General features: G+C 44.9%; 4 protein-coding genes across 8 annotated transcripts in view; all 4 read right to left on the reverse strand.

Annotated features, from left to right (window-relative positions):
* LOC130375789 (glutathione S-transferase A-like) overlaps nucleotides 1–5,071 on the reverse strand; it is a 5,920-nt gene extending 849 nt beyond the window's left edge. Inside the window, exons 1-6 of the mRNA XM_056582875.1 lie at nucleotides 4,902–5,071; nucleotides 4,334–4,399; nucleotides 4,045–4,150; nucleotides 2,133–2,251; nucleotides 975–1,063; nucleotides 1–756 (exon numbers count right to left, since the gene is read on the reverse strand). The exon at nucleotides 1–756 is cut by the window's left edge and continues 849 nt beyond it. Coding sequence (XP_056438850.1) covers nucleotides 624–756; nucleotides 975–1,063; nucleotides 2,133–2,251; nucleotides 4,045–4,150; nucleotides 4,334–4,399; nucleotides 4,902–5,069 — 681 coding nt within the window. The 5' untranslated portion in view covers nucleotides 5,070–5,071 and the 3' untranslated portion in view covers nucleotides 1–623. The remainder of the gene's footprint in view (nucleotides 757–974; nucleotides 1,064–2,132; nucleotides 2,252–4,044; nucleotides 4,151–4,333; nucleotides 4,400–4,901) is intronic.
* A 470-nt stretch (nucleotides 5,072–5,541) lies between these two features.
* LOC130375299 (uncharacterized) lies at nucleotides 5,542–13,626 on the reverse strand. 2 transcript variants are annotated; one of them, XM_056582116.1, is made up of 2 exons: nucleotides 13,363–13,626; nucleotides 5,542–9,040 (listed from the first exon to the last, which is right to left on the reverse strand). In XM_056582116.1, exon 2 carries the CDS (start codon nucleotides 8,903–8,905, stop codon nucleotides 6,884–6,886), a length of 2,022 nt encoding a protein of 673 aa, XP_056438091.1. In that variant the 5' UTR covers nucleotides 8,906–9,040; nucleotides 13,363–13,626; the 3' UTR covers nucleotides 5,542–6,883. The 2 variants fall into 2 exon arrangements, with proteins under 2 accessions (XP_056438091.1, XP_056438090.1); XM_056582115.1 differs by having other exon boundaries at nucleotides 13,086–13,626.
* Nucleotides 13,627–14,572: 946 nt separating this feature from the next.
* Nucleotides 14,573–17,326, reverse strand: LOC130375300 (glutathione S-transferase A-like). Its single transcript, XM_056582117.1, has 6 exons — nucleotides 16,990–17,326; nucleotides 16,519–16,584; nucleotides 15,858–15,963; nucleotides 15,179–15,297; nucleotides 14,905–14,990; nucleotides 14,573–14,796 (listed from the first exon to the last, which is right to left on the reverse strand). Exons 1-6 carry the CDS (start codon nucleotides 17,155–17,157, stop codon nucleotides 14,664–14,666), a joined length of 678 nt encoding a protein of 225 aa, XP_056438092.1. The 5' UTR covers nucleotides 17,158–17,326; the 3' UTR covers nucleotides 14,573–14,663.
* A 1,798-nt stretch (nucleotides 17,327–19,124) lies between these two features.
* The window catches only part of fhod3a (formin homology 2 domain containing 3a), a 60,245-nt gene continuing 55,106 nt past the window's right edge, over nucleotides 19,125–24,263 (reverse strand). For all 4 annotated transcript variants that reach the window (XM_056582112.1, XM_056582111.1, XM_056582110.1 and 1 more), the window contains 5 exons: nucleotides 23,060–23,264; nucleotides 22,614–22,637; nucleotides 21,808–22,066; nucleotides 21,297–21,464; nucleotides 19,125–20,902 (listed from right to left, as the gene is read on the reverse strand). In XM_056582112.1, the coding sequence (XP_056438087.1) occupies nucleotides 20,823–20,902; nucleotides 21,297–21,464; nucleotides 21,808–22,066; nucleotides 22,614–22,637; nucleotides 23,060–23,264 (736 nt within the window). In that variant the 3' untranslated portion in view covers nucleotides 19,125–20,822. The remainder of the gene's footprint in view (nucleotides 20,903–21,296; nucleotides 21,465–21,807; nucleotides 22,067–22,613; nucleotides 22,638–23,059; nucleotides 23,265–24,263) is intronic.

Raw genomic sequence — 24,263 nt, forward strand, 5'->3', positions numbered from 1 at the left:
TCAAATCTACCCGGTTTCGTTTTGGATTCGTGTGGACGCCTGAAACCGACTGAAACCGCAAACCATGACGTCATCGCCCCCCCCCTTCGATCCTCTAGCCAATGTCTGTTAAGCCCGCGGAGTCTCACCCTTTATGCGCATGCTCGCCTCTTTTCTTATTTATTTTCCTTCTGGATTTCTGTAGCAGAAGCAGCGCCCCTTATGGGCCTTGCTTGTGTACTACAGCGTTTCTACAGGTCTACCCGGTTTCGCTTGGCTTCGTCTTTACGGAGATACTTCGAAACCGGATAGATCGAAACCGTAATGGTTTCGCCAGTTTCGGCTTCGTGTGGACGGGGCCTATGTGTGGTTCAAATTTAATCAATGACTCATAAAGGACAAACTCTGTTCTACAGCTCTGGCAAAAGACAGAACTAGACTCCATGTTCATTAAAAAACTGCAATGCAACATGAGTACCTAATTTGGATTGTTTCATTAACATTGCATCACATTCAGATTTTAAAATTCACATTCAAATTCTCAAAAGGCACAACTATTTTGTATGGAAACCGAATCAGTACATATATGCATCGGGCTTGATATCATCGAAGATGGTCTTGCAGGAATATGACATGTGTGTGTCTCAGATGTCTTTCAGCTTGTCCTCTGCCTGGGGGGTCTCTAGCCAGTTCTTCGGCCAGCTGGTTTTAACACTGGGACGCTCCTTCAGAAGACCATAATACCCGGCCAACCTGGGGTAGTTCTTCTCAGATAGCCTGGGAAAACAGAGAGCGGGTATTTTATAGTGGCCAATATTTTGGGATCGATAGCGTTCTGGTTTACGTTTGAATTCTGTAGTCAGAGTAGTAATGACCAATCACGTTTGAGCGGGATCGGAACCCATCGGCTATTGTATGACAACCATGACCTTTTAAAAGCGCTTTTCTTAAGTGTTTTTAAGCCACTTTAAACTGGTGACGATTTTTCCACCTACCCAAAGCGGAAGGCGTAGGCAATGCAGGGGAACACCACCACATCTGCCAATGTAAAGTTCTTTCCTGCCAGGTAAGAGCCCGCCCCAAGCTGGACAAAAGCGGAATATCAAGTTTGGGTAAGGTTATATTAGTCACATACTGAGTCATACATTCACAACAAGCAGCGAAATGCCTGCTTTAGTAATCAAACACACAGTGCCTATTCAGAAGAAAAGAGGACCCGGACTTGTCTGCGGTATTGTTGTGTCTAGAAGTAAAGAATACACCTGTGATTCATTCAATAAAGGCCGCTAAGATAGGCGGTGCCTGGGATGGGAATATCTCTTGTGACTCCTTATAGTGCTAGTCACGATCAACCTCCCATCCCAGCTATGACCACATCTCCTGCTGCATTTCCTTTTGTTTCCATGACACCACCTACACACAAACACACATTCTGATATTTACCTATGGGACTCATGCCATTGTTTCTCTTCCGTCTTTCTGAATATAATGGCGAAAAGTGTGGACTGGATGCCAATTATCTTTCCTAGGGCATGCCTTATTAAATCAAATGCCATATATGGGGAATAAATACCTTTCATCCGCTTCCCACTGAAAGACTCAAATTAATGAATGACAATGTGGTCCTTTGCCTTTGGGAATGAATATATGCAAACTAGCTAATCAGACGGAACAGGAAATGACCCAGCAGAAGGGAAAGTGTGTGCGTTCTAGATAAACGGGGGTGTTGCGGACAAGCAAGGGATGGAGCGGAACGGCAGGAATTCAACGTCTCTACTTACAGCCGCCTGCATTGCGGGATTATAATGATGCATGACACCAAACAAAATAAACAAATAATAAACATAAATAAATCAATAATAATCTAAATGTATAATTCATTAAGTAGTAATGATATAATCTGTTTCTGATTCAATAAGGAAAAAAGTTACAATTATGTTTATGAGCACCAAATCAGCACATAAGTGTGTTTGTTTATTTTCATGTTGATCTGTCAGACGACTGGAGACGCAAAGGTGTGAATCCCTGAGGGATTAGAGGAGACATTTTCTTGGCTAACTGGCATGAAGCGAAACCAAAAGTTCAGTCTAAGTATCTAACACACTGGTTTGACGACATCAAAGTTCAATGTGCGTGTGTTTGTGGTTTGATACCTTCTCCAGATAGCCCTCCCATAGCTTGAGCTCAGCAGTCAAGGCCTCTCTGTGTCTCTTCAGGGACGAGTCATGTCTCTCTCCCTCCGGAAACTTCCAGTCGTAGTAAATGACGTTAGCTGAACAACAACAGGGAAGACATTCGACATCAGATCACATCGCATCATTATCAAAAAGTTCCATCTTCCCTTGAAATGTCTAATCTTAAATATCAAGATATAATTGTGACCTTATTAGTAATATTCATTTATTTGGGATTGTGGATAATACATAAAAGGATGACAAACCCCTACTAGCATCCCTACCAGCACAAACTGGTGCCCTGTACGAACGAGCAGGTCTGCCGTATTTGACTTCCAAATAAACAAGCAGTGTGCAAAGCAGGTAAACATGGTGTTGCCATGGCAGCCGTGGGCCAGGCGAGAAAGTCATCAGGCTGGATCTTCCCCAGTTTCCATACCGAGTGTGTAGAGTAAGGCACTTTTGAACCATATTAAAAAAGGTATACTTCACGCATTTGAATTCACGGAAAATTAAGTTCTTGGTTACCTTACCACTTGTTCATTTAATAGGCCTTAAATTTAATGAAATGATAAGGTTTTTACAGAGTATTTGTGGATACCCATCGTTATTGTGAGGATTTGTATAATTTGTATTATTTTTTATTTGTCAATGACAAAGTATATCACAGAAGAGCAGGGCTCCAAAAAGTTTGGTACCTATTCTATAGGGGGCGCTATAATTCACGGTCAAAGTTAAACAATCAGCCCCACTGCCCTATGGTTATCCAACCCTGAAACTTGGTGTACATGCCTTATTTTGGATGCTGACATTTTTTGCCTCTTGGACCCACAATGTCCATTCAGGTTTCTCATTCTGTACAGTGACATTTTCAGAAAACTTCAGTCACTGAAGACATCTCCTAAACGTAATTAAACCTTGTCAGTGCTTGTGATTGTGTCTGTCTTTCTTTGTTAGTGCGTCTTTGTGTGTGTGTGTGTGTGTCTGTCTGTATTTTTGTGTCCGTCTTTGTACTTCAGTATGCGTGTATGTGCATGTTTTTTGAGAGTAAACAAAAAGTGCTGATTCTGAAGAAAAAAGGACCCGCACTTGTCTGAGGTATTGTTGTGTCTAGAAGTAAAGAATACACCTTTGAGGTGGTGCTTGGGCAGTGAATACGTCTTGTGACTCCTTGTAGTGCTAGTCACGATCAACCTCCCATCCCAGCTATGACCACATCTCTTAGTGCATTTTCCTTTTGTTTCAATGACACCACCTACACACAAACACACATTCTGATATTTACCTATAGGACTCATGCCATTGTTTCTCTTCCGTCTTTCTGAATATAATGGCGAAAAGTGTGGACTGGATGCCAATTATCTTTCCTAGGGCATGCCTTATTAAATCAAATGCCAAATATGGGGAATAAATACCTTTCATTCGCTTCCCACTGAAAGACTCAAATTAATGAATGACAATGTGGTCCTTTGCCTTTGGGAATGAATACATGCAAACTAGCTATCAGACGGAACAGGAAATGACCCAGCAGACGGGAAAGGGTGTGCGTTCTAGATAAACGGGGGTGTTGCGGACAAGCAAGGGATGGAGCGGAACGGCAGGTATTCAACGCATCTACTTACAGCCTGCATTCCGGGATTCCGCCATCACTTCCTTGATAAGAATGTAAGTTCCTGAGCAGGACTAACGAGGAAAGTAGGGTGAAGCTGCCGTGTACGATTAGTAATGCCTTCATTAACGTCTCTGGTAAATATAGCGGCTATTTTTGAGGACGTTTGTCTGACGAAGACCCCACACCAGTGCTGCATTTCACGAGGACTACACCTGAATTGGGTTCAAACTTTATCACAGTTGACAATGCTTTCCAGTATCAACTGCATGCGCAGCCTACCAATCTTGTCCATGAACGGGACTCCCTCGAACATGCGCTGGTAGGTGAGGGCCTGCTCGGGGGCGGCCATGGGTATAAGCCTGGTGCCCTGGGACTTGAACTGCTCCTGTGGTTTGAAACACGAAACACATGGAAACGTACAACTGCACCATGGCAAGGTCACGTTTCATGCCCACATCGGGAACGGTTTGTGGTTTCCAAGGAGCCATGTTGTCAATCAGACCACAGAAATCTACTTTAACACACATCCACAAACATAAATGAATGACAGACACCTGTTATGACTTACCTCAAGGTACAGACATGTTGCATAGGACTCGTTTAGGATGTTGTTGCCATGTTTGAAGGCAGGGAGCTGGGAGGGTTAGGAGATACAGAAAATAAATAGGCGCGACTCATCATTGTTCCATGCATTATTTACAACCAGGGTGCAACATTTCTTCCTTTCTATTTAACTATAGACACAGTGTCGTGTGGATTCTCAATTTATACCCGTCAACCAGCCATTTTATAAATATCAATGCTCAAATATCATTATGAATATAATATCTAATTCATATTATAATATAGGAATATAGAAAAGATGATATGTAGGCTTTTGCATCATTACCACTTGTTAACCTTGTTAACCGAGTTTAAAATATCCGATTTTTTGTTAGTTTTTTACAAACGTTCATGCATCCTCCATACCAAGACTGTACTATACAGTAGCATACATTGTGTGAAGAGGCACACAATACCACGCAAGTACTAACAATACCAATGTTATTTAATTGCACCTTAAACTGAAACCACTAAAAGCGCTATTCACACGGCTTAGATTAGATAATAATCAAACACTGCACACATAGTAATACCTGCCCCCTGGGGTTGATGTCCAGCACTTCCTGCGATTTATGCTCCCCTTTCAAGAAATCGAGCAGCTTTTGATTGTATCCTTGAAGATTCTTCTCTTCTAGAGCGATCATCACCCTCCAACACGGAGGAGAGCCGCTGAACCACATAAGAGTCATATCCGTCGCCATTATTAGGATTATTCAAGCTCAAACCTTGGGTGATGAGTAAATGGGTGTAGAGCATGTGTAGAGTGCGTTCAGCAGCCCTGAAGAAGTGAGAAAAGTTAGGCTGAACATTTTTATTGCACTTGGCCGTTCATGCTCAATCCGATTGGTTGCTGGTTGATAAGAGTCCCGCCCACACCCACTACTCTCCCGTTTTATTGGAACGTTATCCAAAGTGATACTGCGCAATCTGATCGATGGACTTGCACGTTAATTGGTTAACTATTATCCAATGTATGGTATTACATCGAGTGTTTTAAAAAGCAAGTTTAAATCTTTTAATCTTTCACATTTTGATGTTTATGTATGCATATTTTTGTATTATTATTATTAGTATTATAAAGTGTGTGTGTGTGAGTCCTTGCGTGATGTAATAGGTATGAAATTATAGTAATATATCTTTTTGAGGTATTCTAACATTAATATGAGGTTATCATGTTCTTCAAGGAAAGAGGGGTCGAATCCAAAGGAATAGCTTTAAAGAGATACTTTATTTGTATAAAGTATTTTCGGTATGGTAAACTGATGCTCTGAAGTTAAGAGAGATTGAAGATGTGCCTTAGCACGTGCGAGAGTGTTCTCCTAGCTAATCCAAGACACTAACCCACCGATATCCTAGCTTAGCTTTGAGAGTTCTGTTGTCTTCAAGATGTGGAGGCTTTCTTATGGACTCGGAGGACCGGAAGACTTGGAGAAAACCGGTGGGACGTAATCCTCGGTTTCCTCGCTTGGTCTGTGGTGCTGCCCTCTGTGGATAAAGTATCTATTGCAGCCTTCAGTAAGGCTCCCCTTGTGGCTATGTATGGTATTTACGGCTAATATGTTTGGTCTTCATTAAGTCTATGTGTGGGTAGCTTAGATTCTTAAAATACGTAACAGTCCCTCCTTGGTCATCTCAGATGACCATACAATAATATTTTAAATCATAAACACCATTTACCACACCGAAAACAGTCAAATTAGGATCAACACCATCTACCGTTGTGGAAAACTCTTGAATAGAGGGGAAAAACCACAACGGGCTCATAATACTGAAATGGCATCCACCTTGTGGGTCTCATTGGAAATACAGGTCATTATTTAACAATACAACAATGAACATAAATCTTGTTATCATAAAATCACATGGCCAAATATCACACAAACAAAACCACTCATAGAAATCCTGAGCTAATACTTTTGGTTATGTGCTACAAGGCCATACAATTTTCATCATGTGTAAAAGTAAAGTAAAAATTGGTAGACATAATACAATTTTAAAATTTCAAAATAATTGACAAGCTATCATGGATTTGGGGGGGTTCAGGTGATCTTCGTGTATTGGTGCGCCGGTTCATGTGGGTGGTTTGGGAATAGATTTGGGGGGTTCAGGTGATCTTCGTGTTTTGGTGTGCCGGTTCATGTGGGTGGTTTTGGGCTTGTTATTATTGCAGTCATTGTTTTTTCTGTCGCCGTCTGGCCTGTAATTCATGAACCCAAGACTCGTCCCTCCTTGTCAAGGGCTCAACTCAGAGGGGTTACTCCTACATCATGGGAGCCTTCAAACAGGTTCTCCGTCGTCGTCGTGTCAGTAACAGGTGGCCTGTAAAACAATCGCCTCAAAGAAGATCAACTGTACCATTATTAATGCAGCGATTCAGAAATAACGAGTTGTACTCACAACCAAACAATACTATATAATAACAAGCACAACTCGTCTTGGTGGTTCAATAATTAATTATTCAAGTAAATCCAGGATATTGATTATCTTAGACACAGGTGCTACAAATGGTGGCATTTTATTCTATATATTGTAATTGGATAGGTTCAGGCTCCTCAGGTGGTATCTCATTCAAGTTCAACGGATTATATCTGATTCCTATGTAAGCATGAATGTCACCTGGCACTTTTGTGGCGCCCAATGCTGTGGTGATCAGCCGATTCAGTAGCCCTCGTGCGCAGGGAATACAACAGCAGCCGACAACAATTAACACGGCTACTGCCACTATTCCCGCGATGAGTACTGACTGGATCATACCTCTCCACCTACCAAACAGGTTCTCCATCCATCCAGCTATTGGGTCACCAATACCGGAGTTCTCGCCCAACTCCAACTTGAGGGATTGCAGTCCAGCCAATGCCCTGGCCACGGACCCATCTGGTGCTGTGTTATTGGGGATAAATGTACAACATGTTGTCCCTATCATCCCGCACACCCCTCCTCGTTCTGCTAATAACATATCTAAAGCTAGCCTATTCTGATAGGTCATCCGGGAGGTGGCATCCAATTGTTCGGACAGTCCTTTGACTGCCTCTTCTGTAAAATTAACAAACCGTTGTTGATTATAGTATATGTAATTTATCCAGTCAACATTTTTATTAATAGTAGACCACCAAAATAGAACTGATTCAAATCCTGCCGCTACCTGATTCCGGGCTTTATGTTCGTTGGGGACCCCTCGGGGTACTCCTATTGCGTCTATGTATATGTTTTTATCAAAACTACCCGGGACTGGTGCATACTCTCGTTTCCGACGGGTCAAGTCCGGGAGACCACCGTTGCTGGATAATGTGAGATCCATCACCGTCTTGCTATCGGGTAAAATGTAGATGGGCATTATTAACTGTATGATTGCGCATGTTCCTGAGAATTCAAAGGGGAGAACTCCCCTGAGGATCAGACCTCCACAGAACCACCATATATCACTACGGGCACGGGTCATATTGGACAACAATTTTATCTCTCTAGTGGTGTTACAAGAGTCAAGAGGAAATGATCCCACCTTTCTCCCTGTTCCCCTTCCTGTGATACAATGATAGTCCGGAGTTAAATTAACTTCAAATCTTGGGGGTAAAGATCTAATCGGGGTCTGAGGATACATGTTATTTAGTCTGGATTTTATTGCAATTGTGCACCCTGGGATGTGGCCGTCCACGAATAATTCCAATAGACAAACAAAACCTTGCGGTGAATTATGCGGGGTGATTCTAGCGGGGGCTGTGGTCAAGGAGGGGCGGCCGGCGGCACAGATAATGCAGTTGGTCTTGCCCTGGGCCCGGGCCGTGTAGTTCATCCATTTTAACCACATGTTCTGATCAAGCTCACCCGTCTTTACCTCCCAATATTCTTCGTGCGTCCCTCCATTTGGGTGCACTACCGGGGGTGGTGAGAGATGAGGCGCTCCTAAGGAATCATACGTCCCTCTAGATGGAAATTTATTGGGACCGCATGCAACTCCTGATAGATGGATAACTACCTTTAGGTCCTCCCCATAAGTATCCGCCCTTAACGTTAGAAAAACCAGGCCTTTGTCTGTCTTATGAGATCTGTTTTCGGGAATGAGTAAATCTGCCCTTAGCTTTATGAATATTGACTCTCCCTTGACTGCTAGACCATTATTGCGCCAGACTTCTTTATAGCCATATAATCTTCTGGTAAGGGAGATTCCCTTTTGGATTTCCTTGTAGTTGGACCTCAGGGGATAATAGCCCTCCTTGTACCCAGGATGGGTAAGCCACGACGCCTGAAACCACGCCCCGCAGGAATAATCTCTCATGTAGCTACCGTCTCGTCTGGTGCTTACGCACATGTACTTTTCTGCCTGGTAGACCTGGTCCTTCCGGGTCCCACAGGGCAGCATATCACAAAAATTCAGCTCAAAGATACTTTCTATCCCTCGACAGTACCTTAACGAGACCTGACCTGTTGTTGTTGGTTTAGGCGGTGGGTACCTGGCGATGTTGTCTCCCGCTCCTTCTTGGAACAGGACTACCAGAAGGAATCCTACCAGGTACTTTCCCAAGGGCACGCTGTGGCCCATCGTCTTGGGATGAGGGGTGTTTGTACTTGGCTTGGAGTGCAGCTAGGTCGGTCAGGGTCTCAGTCCACGATCTGCCAGGAGTATCTGCTTTGCGGCACCGGCTCAGGTGGTGCCACTGGGCCCCACGTCGGTCCTCTACAGAAACAGAAAAGGGTTTGGCCAAGAATACCTTGTATGGCCCCTTCCACCGGTCTTCTAGGTCTTTCGATGGTGTTTTTTCACCCAGATCCACTCGCCAGGTGTCACCGACGTTGGTGAAGGATTCTCTGGATCGGACGGCTTCTGGTCTGTGATCTGTCTTGCTACACAACTTTCAATCCTTGATTTAATATTCACACTACATCCCTCCTTGCGCATTGCTTCAGCCATGCGCATTAAAATTAACCAATCCTAACCATTTCTTATTTTGGTATTTTGGACCTCGTCAGGTCTGTTGAACTATGCATTTCTACCGCTTGTCCTCAGGATCCTCTATTGGGGGGGGACTCCTCTATTGGAGGTTATCCCAGAACTCTTCTAATAAGAATCCCCAGGCCTGGATAACCCCGGATTTCTGTGGACGAGCGGTATGCACGCTATGGACAACTTTAAAGGCTAACCGTTCATGATGTGGAGTCTAGCTATTTTAAGATCACTGTGTAACTGCCGTACAGGGATCTGGTTGATGCAAGACCTCTGGGTTGGTGCCCTTTTGTAGGCTTCTAGTTTCTGGAATCCGGCTTTCCTAATTGTCGAATACAAGATAATGCATTCATATTGTGGTACGATATTATATCTATTGCAATCGCTCCAACGGAAGCAATAGTTGACCTTTGAACATTTCACGCAGTGTTTATTCGTATGTAGTAGCTGATTATAGCAGAATTTAAGCCATGTACATTTAATATTCGCAAAAAACGTATTGTAATTGTGTCTACCGCAGTTGAGCTAACTCCCTCCTTGGGCACCGTTTAAAACCATGTGCACCATTTATTAATTCAACATATTATTCTAGCAGTTGAACCCCGTGTCTATTTGAACCAGCCTGGTTCTCTACCTGTCTTGCTACACAAAACACATGTTGAATAGACAGAAGGGCTCAGCAACCTGAAAAAAAATAATTACTGTCAGTGTTTGGCATTCGTTCTTATACTGCCATTTCCTGGAGAGAGAAAGAATTAAGATCAATGCAGAGAAGTAAAAAGATGAGTGTTTGGCAACTATAATGCTTGTGTTGCCACCTCCTAAAGAGAAAAGAGAATTAATATTTTATGCACAGAAGTAAAATGATGATGATGGGCAACTGATCGTTGTGTTGCCACTTCCTGATTAGAAAAGAGAATATTTGTAGTAATGTTAACGATTAAAATGATGAATGTCGGGCATCCATTACTGCTCGGGTTGCCAAGGCCTGACGAGAAAAGAGAACAAATTTATTACAAATGCAAGAGATCGGCTACTTGGAAAGTTGGGGGGACGTCTAGTTGGGACTAATAATAGTTATATACTTGTGGTACATTTGGAGTTGTTGAGATGTAATTGGGAATAATCTCGTGTTAACGAGTAGGCGGCACTACCAAGAACTACAAATATGGCTGCGGTGCATACTACATACGTATCAGCCGACTACAGAAACTTCTGAGTTCTATCTGTCCGGCTGAACACTGTGGTACCTTATGGCATAAGGCTACCACTTAACCGCATTTTGCGCTCTCAGTACACTTTCTCCGCGCTGTGTGTACATGTATATATAAAAGTTATCGTTGTTAAAAATAGCGACACAGAGAGAGATGTGTCGTGGGAGAGGCTGGGGGGGTGGTCTTTATGATGAGGGTTTAGAGGGAGGAAGATTGGTGGTGGGGGATGGGGTTCATTAAGACAGTGGAGGAGGAGATTGGAACTCTCGTTAATGTTCTTTTGTGGCTCGATCTTCACAGAGACCGATAGTGGAGGACCTTACCTCGCACCCATAACCATGAACAATCTTTAACTACAAGTACTCAAAACGACGCCAGTGGGGCATTAAAGACAAAGCTATTCTGTGGGGGGGGGGGGGGGGGTCTTTATGAGGGGGGTGGGAGATAGGGACTAAAGGATGGGGAAGGAATTTAAAGGGTGAGGGAGGGCCTACCTTTAGACAGGCAGGCAGACAGAGAGAAAGAGCGAGGAGTTGGGAGTTACAAGATTGTACAACGTTAATTACTCTTCAATATTCCGTATTGAATCTGTGGAACAACCTTCCTGGTTGCCCAAAAGCAATATGTCTGTACAAACAAAGTGGAGAGAGAGTGAGTGAGTGAGTATCAAAGTGAGTGAGTGAGTGAGTGAGTGAGTGAGTGAGTGAGTGAGTGAGTGAGTGAGTGAGTGAGTGAGTGAGTGAGTGAGTGAGTGAGGGGAAGAGGAAGAGGGAGAGGGAGCGGGGGAGAGAGAGCGAGAGAGACAGTGAGTGAGAGAGAGAGAGAGGGGGAGGTTAGGTGGGGGTCGCGGCACAGGGGCTGCGAAGTACTAAGAGTGTTTGGGTTTTTCGGAATTCACAACTTATTTATCGATAAAGAAACTTTTCTTGATTTCTATCTGAACGACAAAAGGCTGTGATAACCTATTACTATATCCAACACTTAAATGACCAAGCACACACTATTCGCACGTCGTGCTGTGAGTGTACCCGTCAATAAACAGTATTCAATGGGATGGGGACAGGGATCTGCAACAGGACCTGCGGAGAGGGTGGAGATAAGGTGGAGAAGTGAAAAAATAAAGGGGGGTGGGGGGCTTTTACTCCAGGACCTGCGGAGAGAGATGAAAGTGGTGTGAAGGGGGTTTACAATAGGATGTGGGGACAAGGACAGAAGGGTGGGGAGGGGGGGGTGAGTTTACGATAGGATATGTGATATTAAGACAAAGGGATGGGGAGAGGGGGGTGAGTTTACGATAGGATATGGGATATTGGGATAAAAGGATGGGGAGGGGAGGGTGGTCTGACGACCGGATCTTTAGAGACAGGGACAGAAGGGTTTGGGGTTATCAAAGGGGTTTTCTAGGGTATGGGAGAAAAAGTACAACAACTATTCGAGTTGTTCCAGTCCTACCGGACTGCGCAACCAGGCCACAAGATAGCACCGGCACCGAGAGATAGAGATCTGCTTTTGCCTAGGTCAGAGGTTATGAGTCTTAACAAAAGACTGACCATTCATCTCCTACCGACTTGCAAGAGAGAGAGAGAGAGAGAGAGAGAGAGAGAGAGAGAGAGAGAGAGAGGAGAGAGAGAGAGAGAGAGAGGAGAGAGAGAGAGAGAGAGAGAGAGAGAGAGAGAGAGAGAGAGAGAGAGAGAGAGAGAGGATGTAACACTTAAGTTGAGCCCCCCGTTGCTTTAGAGAAATGGCGTCTATTTCAAAAAAGGAGTTTCGACTATAACGACTGATGGTATGAACAAAGGAACCGCACGTTTTCCAAGACGCGTGGTCCGCTTAAATCGTACACCACGTGTTACATCCAAAGGCTGTAGAGACAAACTAGTTTTGACCCAGGTAGCTCTAGTCAAAAGCATGTATTGGATCTCTATAAGAAGTAAGAGATTCCTGCAAGTTTGTCCCCACGGCGGGTTAGCGAGGCGCTTGATAGCAGATGGGTTATTCCTGCGTAAGTCCACCTCTACGGCTGCGTTCTATACTAACCAAAATTGCACATTTAGATGTTACATGAACCGGGCTGTGAGGAATCAATTCGATTTGAATTCCTTGGCTAACTACGGCCAAGCTTCCGGTTTAATATGCAACTAAGCTAGGTTAACGTTAAAGACCTGACCTTTCCTCACCCCGCCGTAAGAGTTCAGAAGTTTATGGTCGGTAATAAATATACCTTATGGTGCCCCGGTTTAACTTCGGTCGCTACACCAAATAAATAACATATAACCACAGGTAATACGTCTCCCACGTTGGTACGGACATTTAGATCTAATTAGGATTGCATTTGTCTATCTACAAACCCATATAAAACACACTCCTAGCCCTTATACTTCGTGAGCTCGTTATTTAATTTCAATCTGTTAGTTTATTCTAGGCCGTTAGTAACCGGCTGTATGAATTTAAACCAGTCCGAGATTACACGTCCCCGCAGCCTGACGGATGCAGTACAAGCTATTCACCTAATGTTACTAATCTAACTATACAGAGTTTAGTCATTGACAACAGGTTCTGTTTACCTTTGTTGTGGCGCCTGTAAGTAGCTTGTACTGCTTTCCGAACGGCCTCGCGGTCGCCAGTCTCGGTCCGGACTCTCCACGAACGTCGGGGTCAACCAATTATCATGTTCTTCAAGGAAAGAGGGGTCGAATCCAAAGGAATAGCTTTAAAGAGATACTTTATTTGTATAAAGTATTTTCGGTATGGTAAACTGATGCTCTGAAGTTAAGAGAGATTGAAGATGTGCCTTAGCACGTGCGAGAGTGTTCTCCTAGCTAATCCAAGACACTAACCCACCGGTATCCTAGCTTAGCTTTGAGAGTTCTGTTGTCTTCAAGATGTGGAGGCTTTCTTATGGACTCGGAGGACCGGAAGACTTGGAGAAAACCGGTGGGACGTAATCCTCGGTTTCCTCGCTTGGTCTGTGGTGCTGCCCTCTGTGGATAAAGTATCTATTGCAGCCTTCAGTAAGGCTCCCCTTGTGGCTATGTATGGTATTTACGGCTAATATGTTTGGTCTTCATTAAGTCTATGTGTGGGTAGCTTAGATTCTTAAAATACGTAACAAGGTCCCCTAGACTGCCTATGGTCCCCCAGTAGCAATAATTGTCGTTAGGTGTAAAACGAGCACTAGGTATCCTGCTCTGCCTTTTAAAAACAAAGCTCAGACACGCCGATTTGGAATTTTCCCTTTATGTCGTCATACGGGGACATATTACCACCACTTTCTCTGCTTTGCCCGCCCAGTGAATTTGGCCTGCCAATGAGACAATGAGCTACGACTGTGCGAGCACCACATGTGTGTGTGTGTGTGTGAGAATACACACACTGTAACGCGTTGTACACTTCTTTGTTGTACACTTCTTGTACAACAAAGTGCTGTACACTTCCTTGTTATTTGGGTCACCGTTTTGCTGTTAGTGTTATGGCGCATAACACGCAACATAAGGTAAGGTTGGCGTAAAGCTCCCATTTGGTGAAAAGACTAGACTGTGTCAGGTTCTTTGGCGCCTCTACACAACGAGACTCGTAGTGGGGGTTATCTCGGCCAAGGTTGAGAAGGAATTGGGGGGAAAGGTACTTTGGCTTTGACCCCCTGAGGTCAAGATTGAACCGCGACATGCAGGAGAAAGGGATTGTTGCCCGGGATTGTCTCCCGCCGGAGCCCCGCTGCCGGGTGGCGGCGGTGGTGCCCCCGCCACGGGGCCCCACCGCCGGGGGCACCACCGCCGCGTGGCCCCACCGCCGGGGGAACCACCGCCATGGGGCCCCACCGCCGGGGGCACCACCGCCGCCACCCGGCAGCGGGGCTCCGGCGGGAGACAATCCCGGGCAACAATTTCTCCTCCATATCGCTGTTCGAACTGGACTTCAGCGAGTCAAAAGCATCCATAAAGTAGCATGCCATGGGACCTTTAATGACTTAAACCTGTGACCCACTGGCAACGACTCCTCCTACTGCTATTGACACAACCGACTACAACCTATTGTAGATATGTCATGACTCCAAAACATTGCTCAGTTCAATACTTTAATACATTAAAAATACAACAACCACAACCAACAGTCATTCATATCACTACATCCTATATTGTGTTTCAGAGGTCCTTGAGCACATCGTAGCCCTGGGGGCTCTCAAGCCAGTGGGGGGGCCAGGAGACCTTGATGCTGGCTCGGCCCTTCAGCAGGCTGTAGTACTTGGCTAGCTTGGGGTACCGCAGCACAGACAGCCTGCCAGGGAAACAGGAAGTGATACGGCATGATCATGCGGCAAAGTCAAGCGTCTGACGAATGATTCATTGTTAATCATTTATCGATTCATTCTTGATTGCAACGTACCCAAAGCGAAAGGCACAGGCGACGCTTGGAAAGACAGTAACGTCAGCCAATGAGAACGCCCCTGCGAGGTATGCGCCAGGCCCCACCTATAGATGGATACATACATTGATAAGAGTGTGGGTGTGTTTGTGGGTGTGTTTGTGGCTGTGTGTGTGTGTGTGTGTGTGTTGGTGTGTTCATGTTGATAGTTGTGTATGTGTGTGTGTGTGTGTGTGTGTGTGTGTGTGTATGTGCGTATGTATGTGTGCCTGTGTGTAGATGTGTGTGTGCCCACCTGCTCCAAATACTTTTCCCAGAGCTGAAGCTCGGCCCCCAGCACCTCTCTGCTCCTCTTCACCCCTGCCTCACACCTCTCCTCCTCAGGCACAAACCACTCATAGTAGATGACCGCATCTGAGGTTGAAGCATTATCACACAGTGAACACACAAACGGCAGCTTTATGGCCTGCATATGTGTGTGCACGTTTGCACGTTTGCGTGTGTGCGTGTGTGTGTGTGTGTGTGTGTGTGTGTGTGTGTGTGTGTGTGTGTGTGTGTGTGTGGATGTGTGGGTATGCATGCGTGTGCGAGCATGTGTGCTTGAGTCAGTGTGAAATACACTTATCATGTTTTCATGCACTCGCCACTTTGGTTCATCAGAGGACTAATAAGTAAGAAATTAAACGTGATGCAAATGTAACACTACAATTCAGTTATTAGTAAAGTGTGGTGGAACCGATTCAAACTGATAGAAATGTGGTTCCTCAAGAACGACATTTCGGGGAACAACAAGAGGAAACTTGCTTGCTTTGTTATCAGACTTTTTACATCCAGCACAATGTTGGATTTGCTTCCACCCTTACACTTCTTGTTTATGAAGTGTGAATTTGTGTGTTTGTGTGGGCGTGCCTGCATGTGTTTGTGTGTGTGTGTGTGTGGGTGTGTGCGTGCGTGTGTGTGTATAAGGTGCATACTGAGCTTATCGTTGAGTGTGATGCCTTCCACCATGCGTTGCAAGGCCAGGGCTTGTTCCGCTGGCGTCTGGGGGAGCAGCCTGGTACCCTTGAGCTGGTACTGGTTCTACACGGACGTAAGGAAGAGAGGGGATGGTCACGTCATACATTTCCTACACAGTCTACACAGTGTTTCCTTTCCTTCACCTGGTGACCTTTGACTCTACACCTTTTACCTCACATTTTTCTCAAATTAGAAAACATACATTCTATAGTTAGAGTGTTAATCATAATCCGAAGTTCCAAACATCTTAACCCTTGCAACCTGTTGTTATTATTCCGATTTTAATGGTGCAAAAGTACCTAGGTGGCAGCTTGTAATGTGTGTGTACCTAGGTTCTAGATTCAAACAACAATGTCCATACCTGTGTGACTGTACATGTAGGCCAACTTTAACATTCAACCCCTACCTGCTCATGCATCTAAAAAGGCATTTACTATGAATTTAGTCGTATTTCAGTCTTAATGCTAAATTAATAAATAGTAAACAAACAACATAATCAAACATCACATTTATCCAAAAATAAATGTTCATCTATTTTTTTACAGAGCAGACTACTATTTAGCTTGTTTGATTCATTTTGGAGCCTAGGTGTTGTGAGTAGCTGTAAGTGTTGCTTACCTCCAGGAATAAGCATGCTGCGATGGACTCATTCAGGACGCTGTCTCCATGTTTGAAAACAGGGAGCTGAGGGGTTGGTAGGAGGTTGTTTTAGTTGGAGTTGGATAAGGCTTTTTAAAATATGTGGAAGACAGTCACACCTCATTGCACCAAGTTGATTAATCTTGAACTTATCTTGTCCATCTGCTGTGTGGACACAATATGTAAACACATATAGGGCATTTATTTTTTTCTAATCAAACAAATGGCAGGGGAGATCCTTTTACCTGCGATAACATAAACCAAAACGATATGCCATCACAAATGTTTAAACAGCCGTGAAATATTTTTAACAAACATTGGCAAAGAATAACCGACCCCAGTTCGCCTCTCTATCTGTCTGATCCCTCTCTCATTGCAACATATAAACATTTTTGAACATGTATCCTCGCCTATGACTCTAGGTGCTTCCATTTCAAGGCGTAGCCTTACCTGTCCTCTCGGGTTGAGCTCTCGGACTTCAGCGGACTTGTGCTCCCCAGCCTCGAAGGACAGCAGCTTGCGTTTGTACCCCTGGAAACTCTTCTCCTCCAGGGTGATCATGACTCGCCAGCAGGGGGGGGAGCCTGACCCCCACAACAGACTCATCTTTTTAGCCATGGGGTATCCGGGTTAGTGGATCTTAACGCCGGTAATGTGCATGGACGAACCAATATATTATGATCAACATATACAACTAAAGCTGTGCCATGGGATCAGCTGCTGTGTGGTGCTTTATTGAACCTACTAAAAGAATAAATGCTTTTGCTGACGCACCCACCCAAAGGTCAGTGTGAGCAAAGGTCTGGGAGTGCTTTGCTTGTTTGCTTGCTGCTACTGAGGAAAATGAAAGCGCGTTTATGTATTATGAAATCCCACCATCACTCATTTAGCCTGATCTGCCCTCACTGGCATTATTCCGATTAGCATTGGATGTAAAGGATTGGGATTTTATTGTTTTATGGCTGTAGTTATGATTATATGCAGTGGCGGACTCAGACTGTTTGAAGGGCAGGGGCGAAAAAATAAAAAAGGGCACATTCTGGACAACATGGGGCCCCACCAGCGGACACAGTGGCTTTTCTAACTTGATGGTGTTTTGTCGCCCAACGGAGCCTTAAAGGCAGCGCTGCCTGGAAGGTTCTATCCCCTAACCTTAGCAAGCGCTGCCTTGAAGGTCCCATTCGGGGCACATGTTACATCTCCATGTAGCACTTAAAAGAATAGTTTGGTTTTTAATTTAAAGGGGGGGTCTGGGGGTCCTCCCCCAGAAAAAAATGTGCTTCAAAGACACTGTTTCCCCTTATTCTAGCAACTTTATAAACACCAAAATGAGTTGTTCACAATATTGTGCACTTTCACATTTAAGCCAAAGAAAGGAGGATGCCTTACTGCTTTCATCTTTACTAACATTTAAGTAAAAATTAGACTGGAGAAAATTCAATGTGCCGCTACCATACAGTCTTTGACCGCTGACAGCCAGCTACGGAAACTCTGTGTTGCTCACCTTCGGAATGTTTGAAGTCAGAGTTATTACCTCATTGACATCCATTATAAAAAATAGCTAGATGAGCACCTGCAACCGTGGTCATGGAAATTGAGACTGTGAAGTAATTTCTTTAGCTATCGACGCAAAACCTTCCACATTACACAAGGGGGGTGTTCTTGATTGGCACACTAAATTTGAGTTCCTAGGGGTTCTCTGAAGCAGACTTGTGATTTGGTTGAATGAAATGTCATTTGCATAATTGCATATATCGGCCATAACTCTGCACTTTTTATGTGGGCCAAATTTGGATCATTTGGGTTTACGGGTCGCTTTTTCTGATTATTTATAGAGGGTCATTATGGTCTTTTAGGCAAAAAAATTGGTAAACAGAAAGTGGCCGTTTAGGTTAGGTATTCAGGTTTGGAGTGTACGATTTGAGTGTTTCGTCCCCATTTACTCATCCCAAAATGAGGCGGAAGTATGATAACAATTACATGACCGCAATAGAGTTGCTTGCTCTGCAACCACACTAATATATATCGTAGCACTACACTGGAACTATCATTAAACTGAATCAAACTAATGTTTAGTGATATGGCGCCATCTGCTGACCAAAGACTGAAACTAAACACAGGCTCGGTTCCTTGTAAAATACTAATTAGCCATCTACTGTCATGAAAATATTTTATCCCTGTTTACATTTTCTAACCCATTCCGTTCGTGTTGGACCATGAAGACATCCTTTACTTGTAATTTGCCTCACATTTGAGCGTAAGGTTTTCAGCGTCTTCTGCTCCAACTATTTACCTTTTAATCTTATTTATTTGTAACTTATTTGTAACTAAACTACGAACATAATACCATGGGTCATGTTATCATGTTCTCAAAAGTAGTTATTTTTGAGTAAATATAAGAAATTCATCTTTAGGGGTCTTTGGGTAAAACTGGCCTCCCAGTTACGTTAACGATCACACACCTCAACCCAAAAAAGTGCTTCAGAATCAGACAATATTGTAGATACTTTTTTATTATTGCAGAATGTTTCTACAGCGTTTCAAGTGTGTGTGTGTGTGTGTGTGTGTGTGTGTGTGTGTGTGTGTGTGTGTGTGTGTGTGTGTGTGTGTGTGTGTGTGTGTGTGTGTGTGTGTGTGTGTGTGTGTGTGTGTGTGTGCGTGTGTAACCATGGGTCTTGCGCGTTTACCTTACCCATTTGTAAAAGTGAAATTTCTTCAAGTGATACTGCCGTTTGCCTTTCTGTTCTGGCAGCAGAGTGGGAGTTTTAACAGGTCACTTCAACAGCAGGCACAAGGCTGGCTGAGCGTACCGACAACACACATTCATAAAGTCCATATAAACTCTCCAAACCAAAAAGGTCAAAACAATTCATGTCAGCTGTGGCCGTGCTGTCTGTTTGTAGTTTATATTGTTTTGTGTGTTCGCACTTTTTCTCAAAATTATAAATTCACGTGATTAGGTTATTTAGTGAACCCTTCACTGTCAGGCTATACAAGTTTCTACAGAAAAGTAAATACAAAACCATACAAAATAACACTACACATGCACACAACAGTACGCGGTGGTACTAAGCAGCCGAGGAGGGCATGTACACATACGGCGTTCTCTGTCCTTCAAAATACCGTTATTTTACAATTTAAAACTCTTTCTATTTTCTTCTCTTTTTTTACACTTTATAAACAGTTTCGCTGAGATAAAAATGTAGTCCTTCTATCTGTATAATTTATTTAGATAAAGCTTGCGCTTTAAAAGCAACGTAAGGTGCAAGATGTCACGTCTTGTGGTAACCTGGTGACTCTCCGTTTTCATTTATAATAAATTAGAAAATAAAAAGGATCTTCATCTTCGGACAAACAAAAAAGGATAAAACCTTTAGAATAGCTATATATTTACTTAGCTAAACCATAAAATGTTCATGTGAGACGTTGAAAAGTAGCCGGATATAAAAACACAGTGAGAAAGTGACTGAGAAAATGTAAGAGAGAGAAAGGGAGTGAGGGAGAGAGAGAGAGAGAGAGTGGTCAAACAGGTATTCTGTTGTCCTTTTAGAAATCAAAGGCACACGTGAGTTTGATTCCACCTAAACCTCACTGTCCTAACCTCTGCCCCAGATTGCCTGGCATGACCAAACAAAAGCTGCATTTTGCCCACACACACACAAACACGCGCAACAGACACACCCATAAACACGCACTATAGGTTCTTAGCAAAAGCATTGCTGTGTTGTGTCGGTGTTGACGTCCAGCTGGGGCAGTCAGAACTACTAGATAGTAAAGTGTCTGTTTCTTCTGGATCAATCCCATAATAATACCAGTCTTCATGACCTTAGTTCACAGCGTTAAGTAGACTGAACGGCGACGAGTATCCGAGTTGCAGGTTTACATTGTGTCGGCTGTCATCTCTTTGTGACGCCATTCAACAGGGCTTAAACGTGTTTGTATTTCAGTCCGTCTCCCATCATTAGACACAACCTTGTGCTTTTCAATTACACTGCGTCCCTTCTTCACTGTGCTAAGTGGTTCCTTACTCCCTTCCAGGAGGACCAACCCCTGTAGCAAAATGCAATTGGTTGCCTTGTCAGTCACACACCTTGAACAAGCGCGTGATTCGCTAGCGGCGGGGAGCTACGGTGTTGCCAATTGGCTAAGCGGAGCACAACACAACAAAAACGGAACAAACCAAAACAGGGGAGGGCAGGGGAGCGGAGGGAGGGGGAAGGCGACGGTGCGAGAGATGTTAGGTCCGGGCTGAGCCTGGCTTGTCTTGCAGCCTGGAGGTCACGTCACTGCAGTTCCGGGGAGTCGCACAGCCCCAAAGCCAGGGCCTCCTCTGGGGTGAGTCCTGTCTTCAGGGTGCGCCTCACTGTGGAGAAGGAGAACGGAGAGGAATGAGACGAGAGACAGAGGGGATGCGAACACAGGGGAGGAGTGGGGAAGGCAAGAGGAGGACGGGGAGACACGTCGGGAAGGGACGAGTGGAGCAGATCAGAGAAGTGAGGGGAGGGGAGAGAAGGGGAGGAAGTGAAGAGGTAACGAGGGGAGAGAAGTGTGGTAGAGAGGAGCGGAGAAAGAGAAGAGGAAAGAAGAACGGAGGGGAAGGAAGAAGTGAAAAATGAAGAACAGAGGAAAGGAGAAGAGATGACATAGAAGAAAATGAAGGAAAGAATCAAAACAACGAGACAAAAAGGCTTTTGGTCCAAAGAAATGACAGTTGTGGACTAGACCTTGATAACCATCCATTTAGTGTCCAAACGTACGGGACTTGCGGTTGGCCCGTGACCTCCTCCTCTCGCGGGGCTGGGTCCTGGTGCCGGGCCCCTGGGTGGCCGACCTCACGATGCGCTCCATGATCTCATCGGCCGCGTCGTCGCCGCACGCCGGGGAGTCCTCGGGGGCAGGCGGCGTCCACGCTTGCACAATGCGACCTGATTGGACCACAGAACGCAACAGATTAGGAGACCATGGCAGGAGTGCTCTCCATCGTTTGATTGTTAAATATTTGGGGAGGTAAAACTTGGTTTGTAACAGCCAGCCAGCCAGTACAGTTAAGTAATGGGGGAAACCTAGACTTTAACAGCATTTGTAATTTTTAGCTGACCCGGCTCAAAAGCCACTAAAATCTACTTTTAAACCCATGTCAGTATGGAGCAGGTATAGAGACAGGTAGGAGGTAAACACCTTGACCCTACATCACCACACCATGGGTCACCAGGCTACGGATGGCCAGCTCAGGGTAACCTTTCTCAATTGTACAGACTGTTTGCTGACCTCCACGACCGGGGCGTGAGCGTGTCCGCCGTAGCCCTGCTAGCAAGGGGACCTCTCGCTCCCCTTCTCCTCCTGCTCCTCCTCCTCCTGCTCCTCCTCCTCCTCCTCCTCCTCCCAGGCTGGCTCTCAGCACCGCCTTCATGCTCTCGTGCTCGGCCGCGTCCTCAGCGTGGCCCAGGCCCTGGGGCTGCTCGCTCTCCAGGTGGCCACTAGGGGCGCTGCTGCTGTTGCTCAGCCCGCCTGAGCCGTAGCGACCGCCCTGGGAAAGGATGGAAGAGGATTCAGTTAGGTTTGTTTATTTATTTTTATTTATAAATATATATTTTAAAAGCAGCAGGAATTTGTTTGTATCGCCTAGAGCAGGGGTTTTCTGCAGAATATTTTTTTTATATTTATTTATATTAATATAAAATATGTGTTGTGCAGTAATGCATTTTGATTATCAACTCAACAGTGGGATAATTAGGTTTCCTTAATGTATGTTGTGCGGTAATATACAGTACTCAACTGTTTGGTCTTCAAACATACTGATACAAACACAACTTACACAGACATGCATGTATATTTTATAAAGAAAAAACAATCATCAATGTTTAATTTGGTCCATTTGGCCACTGCTGTGACCCGCTTATGTATCGCGATCCACAAATCAGAAACCCCTCACTAAACATCCAATTCCATATTTCTAAGTGAAAGATCGGAAAGGTGCAGAAACAGCAGTCAGTGTCATGCACGCAATGATGCACAGAGTCACAAACACCCACACACACACACATGCAGACACTGACACGTGGACAAAGTGATACCTCGCCCTCCTCTTCTTCATCAGACTACGTGGGAAAGAGAGAGTCAGGAAATGAAGATCAGAGATTTTGATGAAAATGGTCAAGAAAAATGAAATGGTGAAACGGAAAAAAGGCAAAGAAAGGTAAAGTGTGTAAAGAACGGAACCTGGGCGGAATATATGAGGATGTGCAGTGTGTGTGTGAATGTATGAACATGTTTCACCACTTATTTATTCAATAATTCATAGCGCACACGCTTCTATCAAAAGCAACTCCCACTGAAGTCGGATTCATATCATTAACGATCAAGTAGATAGTCCAGCACTTTGCTTAAAGGTACCCTGCCATCCCTGGGCTTTCAAACCCAAGACCCAAATGTCGTCTCTCACGGTCACTCGCCCGCCCCCCCCTCGTCCAAACCCCGCCCCCCCACTCCTCCCCTCTCCGGATCACGTGACCGAACTCACCGGCGCGTTGACGTCCACGATCATCTTCCCGCGCGTCTTGTTGCGCTCGCGGTGGTCGGCGCGCTTCTGCTTCTGCTGCAGCACGCGGTCGCGCGTGGTCCGGTACTCCAGCGCGAACTCGCTGAGGATCTTGCTGAAGCGGTGCACGCTGATCTCACGCACGCTGTAGGCCGGGTGGCCCAGGAACAGCAGGAAGGCGTGGAACCTGAGGTGTGGAGCGAGAGAAGAGAACAACGGCTTTTTTATTAGGCGCTGTAGGTGAGCTTTAAGAGCCCCTCGTCTTCGTTTGAGTGTAATTTGTGAGGAATGCCGCAGACGTCCGTCAGCTGTTGGTGGGGCAAACGCTCTGTGAGAATGTATTTTACATCCTCTTTATGAGGCAATGAAACAGTATATTTATTTTGTTTCTTTTTATTTATGATTGTCAAGCACGTGCACAGCCTAATTAGCTCCACCACAGGAGTGTGAATGCAATAGTTCTCAACGGCGGGGATACGTAAGAAGGAAAGGAGCAGGGATGGACAGGGTGCTTTGTTGCTTTGTTTATTCAAAAGAATCGGGCTCTCTTTTGCTCCTTTCGGTTTCCCTCTATCCTACCTACAGCAGCTTCAACCTGTCATGCCTTATTCCAATGACTCCTCAACACTCCAGTCCAGTCCTCGAAAACTATTCAATTTGAATGAAATGCTTCAATTGTTCCCGGCCGCACTTTGAGAGACTCCCTCCATGAGTCCCTTTGGGGTAGAAGCCTCGACTAAATGACTGAAGTGTAAATCTAACAGAAATCCATGGAGAGGGGGCTGACTCCCCAGGGCTGAGTGGAGTATCCGTGTGTTTTGACAGGAAGGGATTTTCTCTGGAAGTGGTAAACAGAATTGTTCTCTTTAGTTTCCCGCGGGGAGACCAAACCACTGTTCTTTAGCACATTTATTCTCCCATTAAAACCACCCCGATGCGCTACATGTGAGGCCGTCTCATCAACGTGATCCCACTGGAATCCGGCGGTAATGAGGCGTGCCTGAGATGTTGTGGAGGAAGGGGAAGTCATCCCTTCTTCCCTCGCCACAACCTCCACGGCGGCAGACGCTACGCTAACGGGAGACGCATCGCGCACGCCACGGACGGACGGAATGTGCAACCGAGAAAAACGCCGGAAAACAAAAAAACAAGAACACACACACACACACAAACGCTCAAACTCCGG

The sequence above is a fragment of the Gadus chalcogrammus genome, chromosome 22 (genome assembly GCF_026213295.1).
Source record: "Gadus chalcogrammus isolate NIFS_2021 chromosome 22, NIFS_Gcha_1.0, whole genome shotgun sequence".
NCBI lineage: Eukaryota > Metazoa > Chordata > Actinopteri > Gadiformes > Gadidae > Gadus > Gadus chalcogrammus.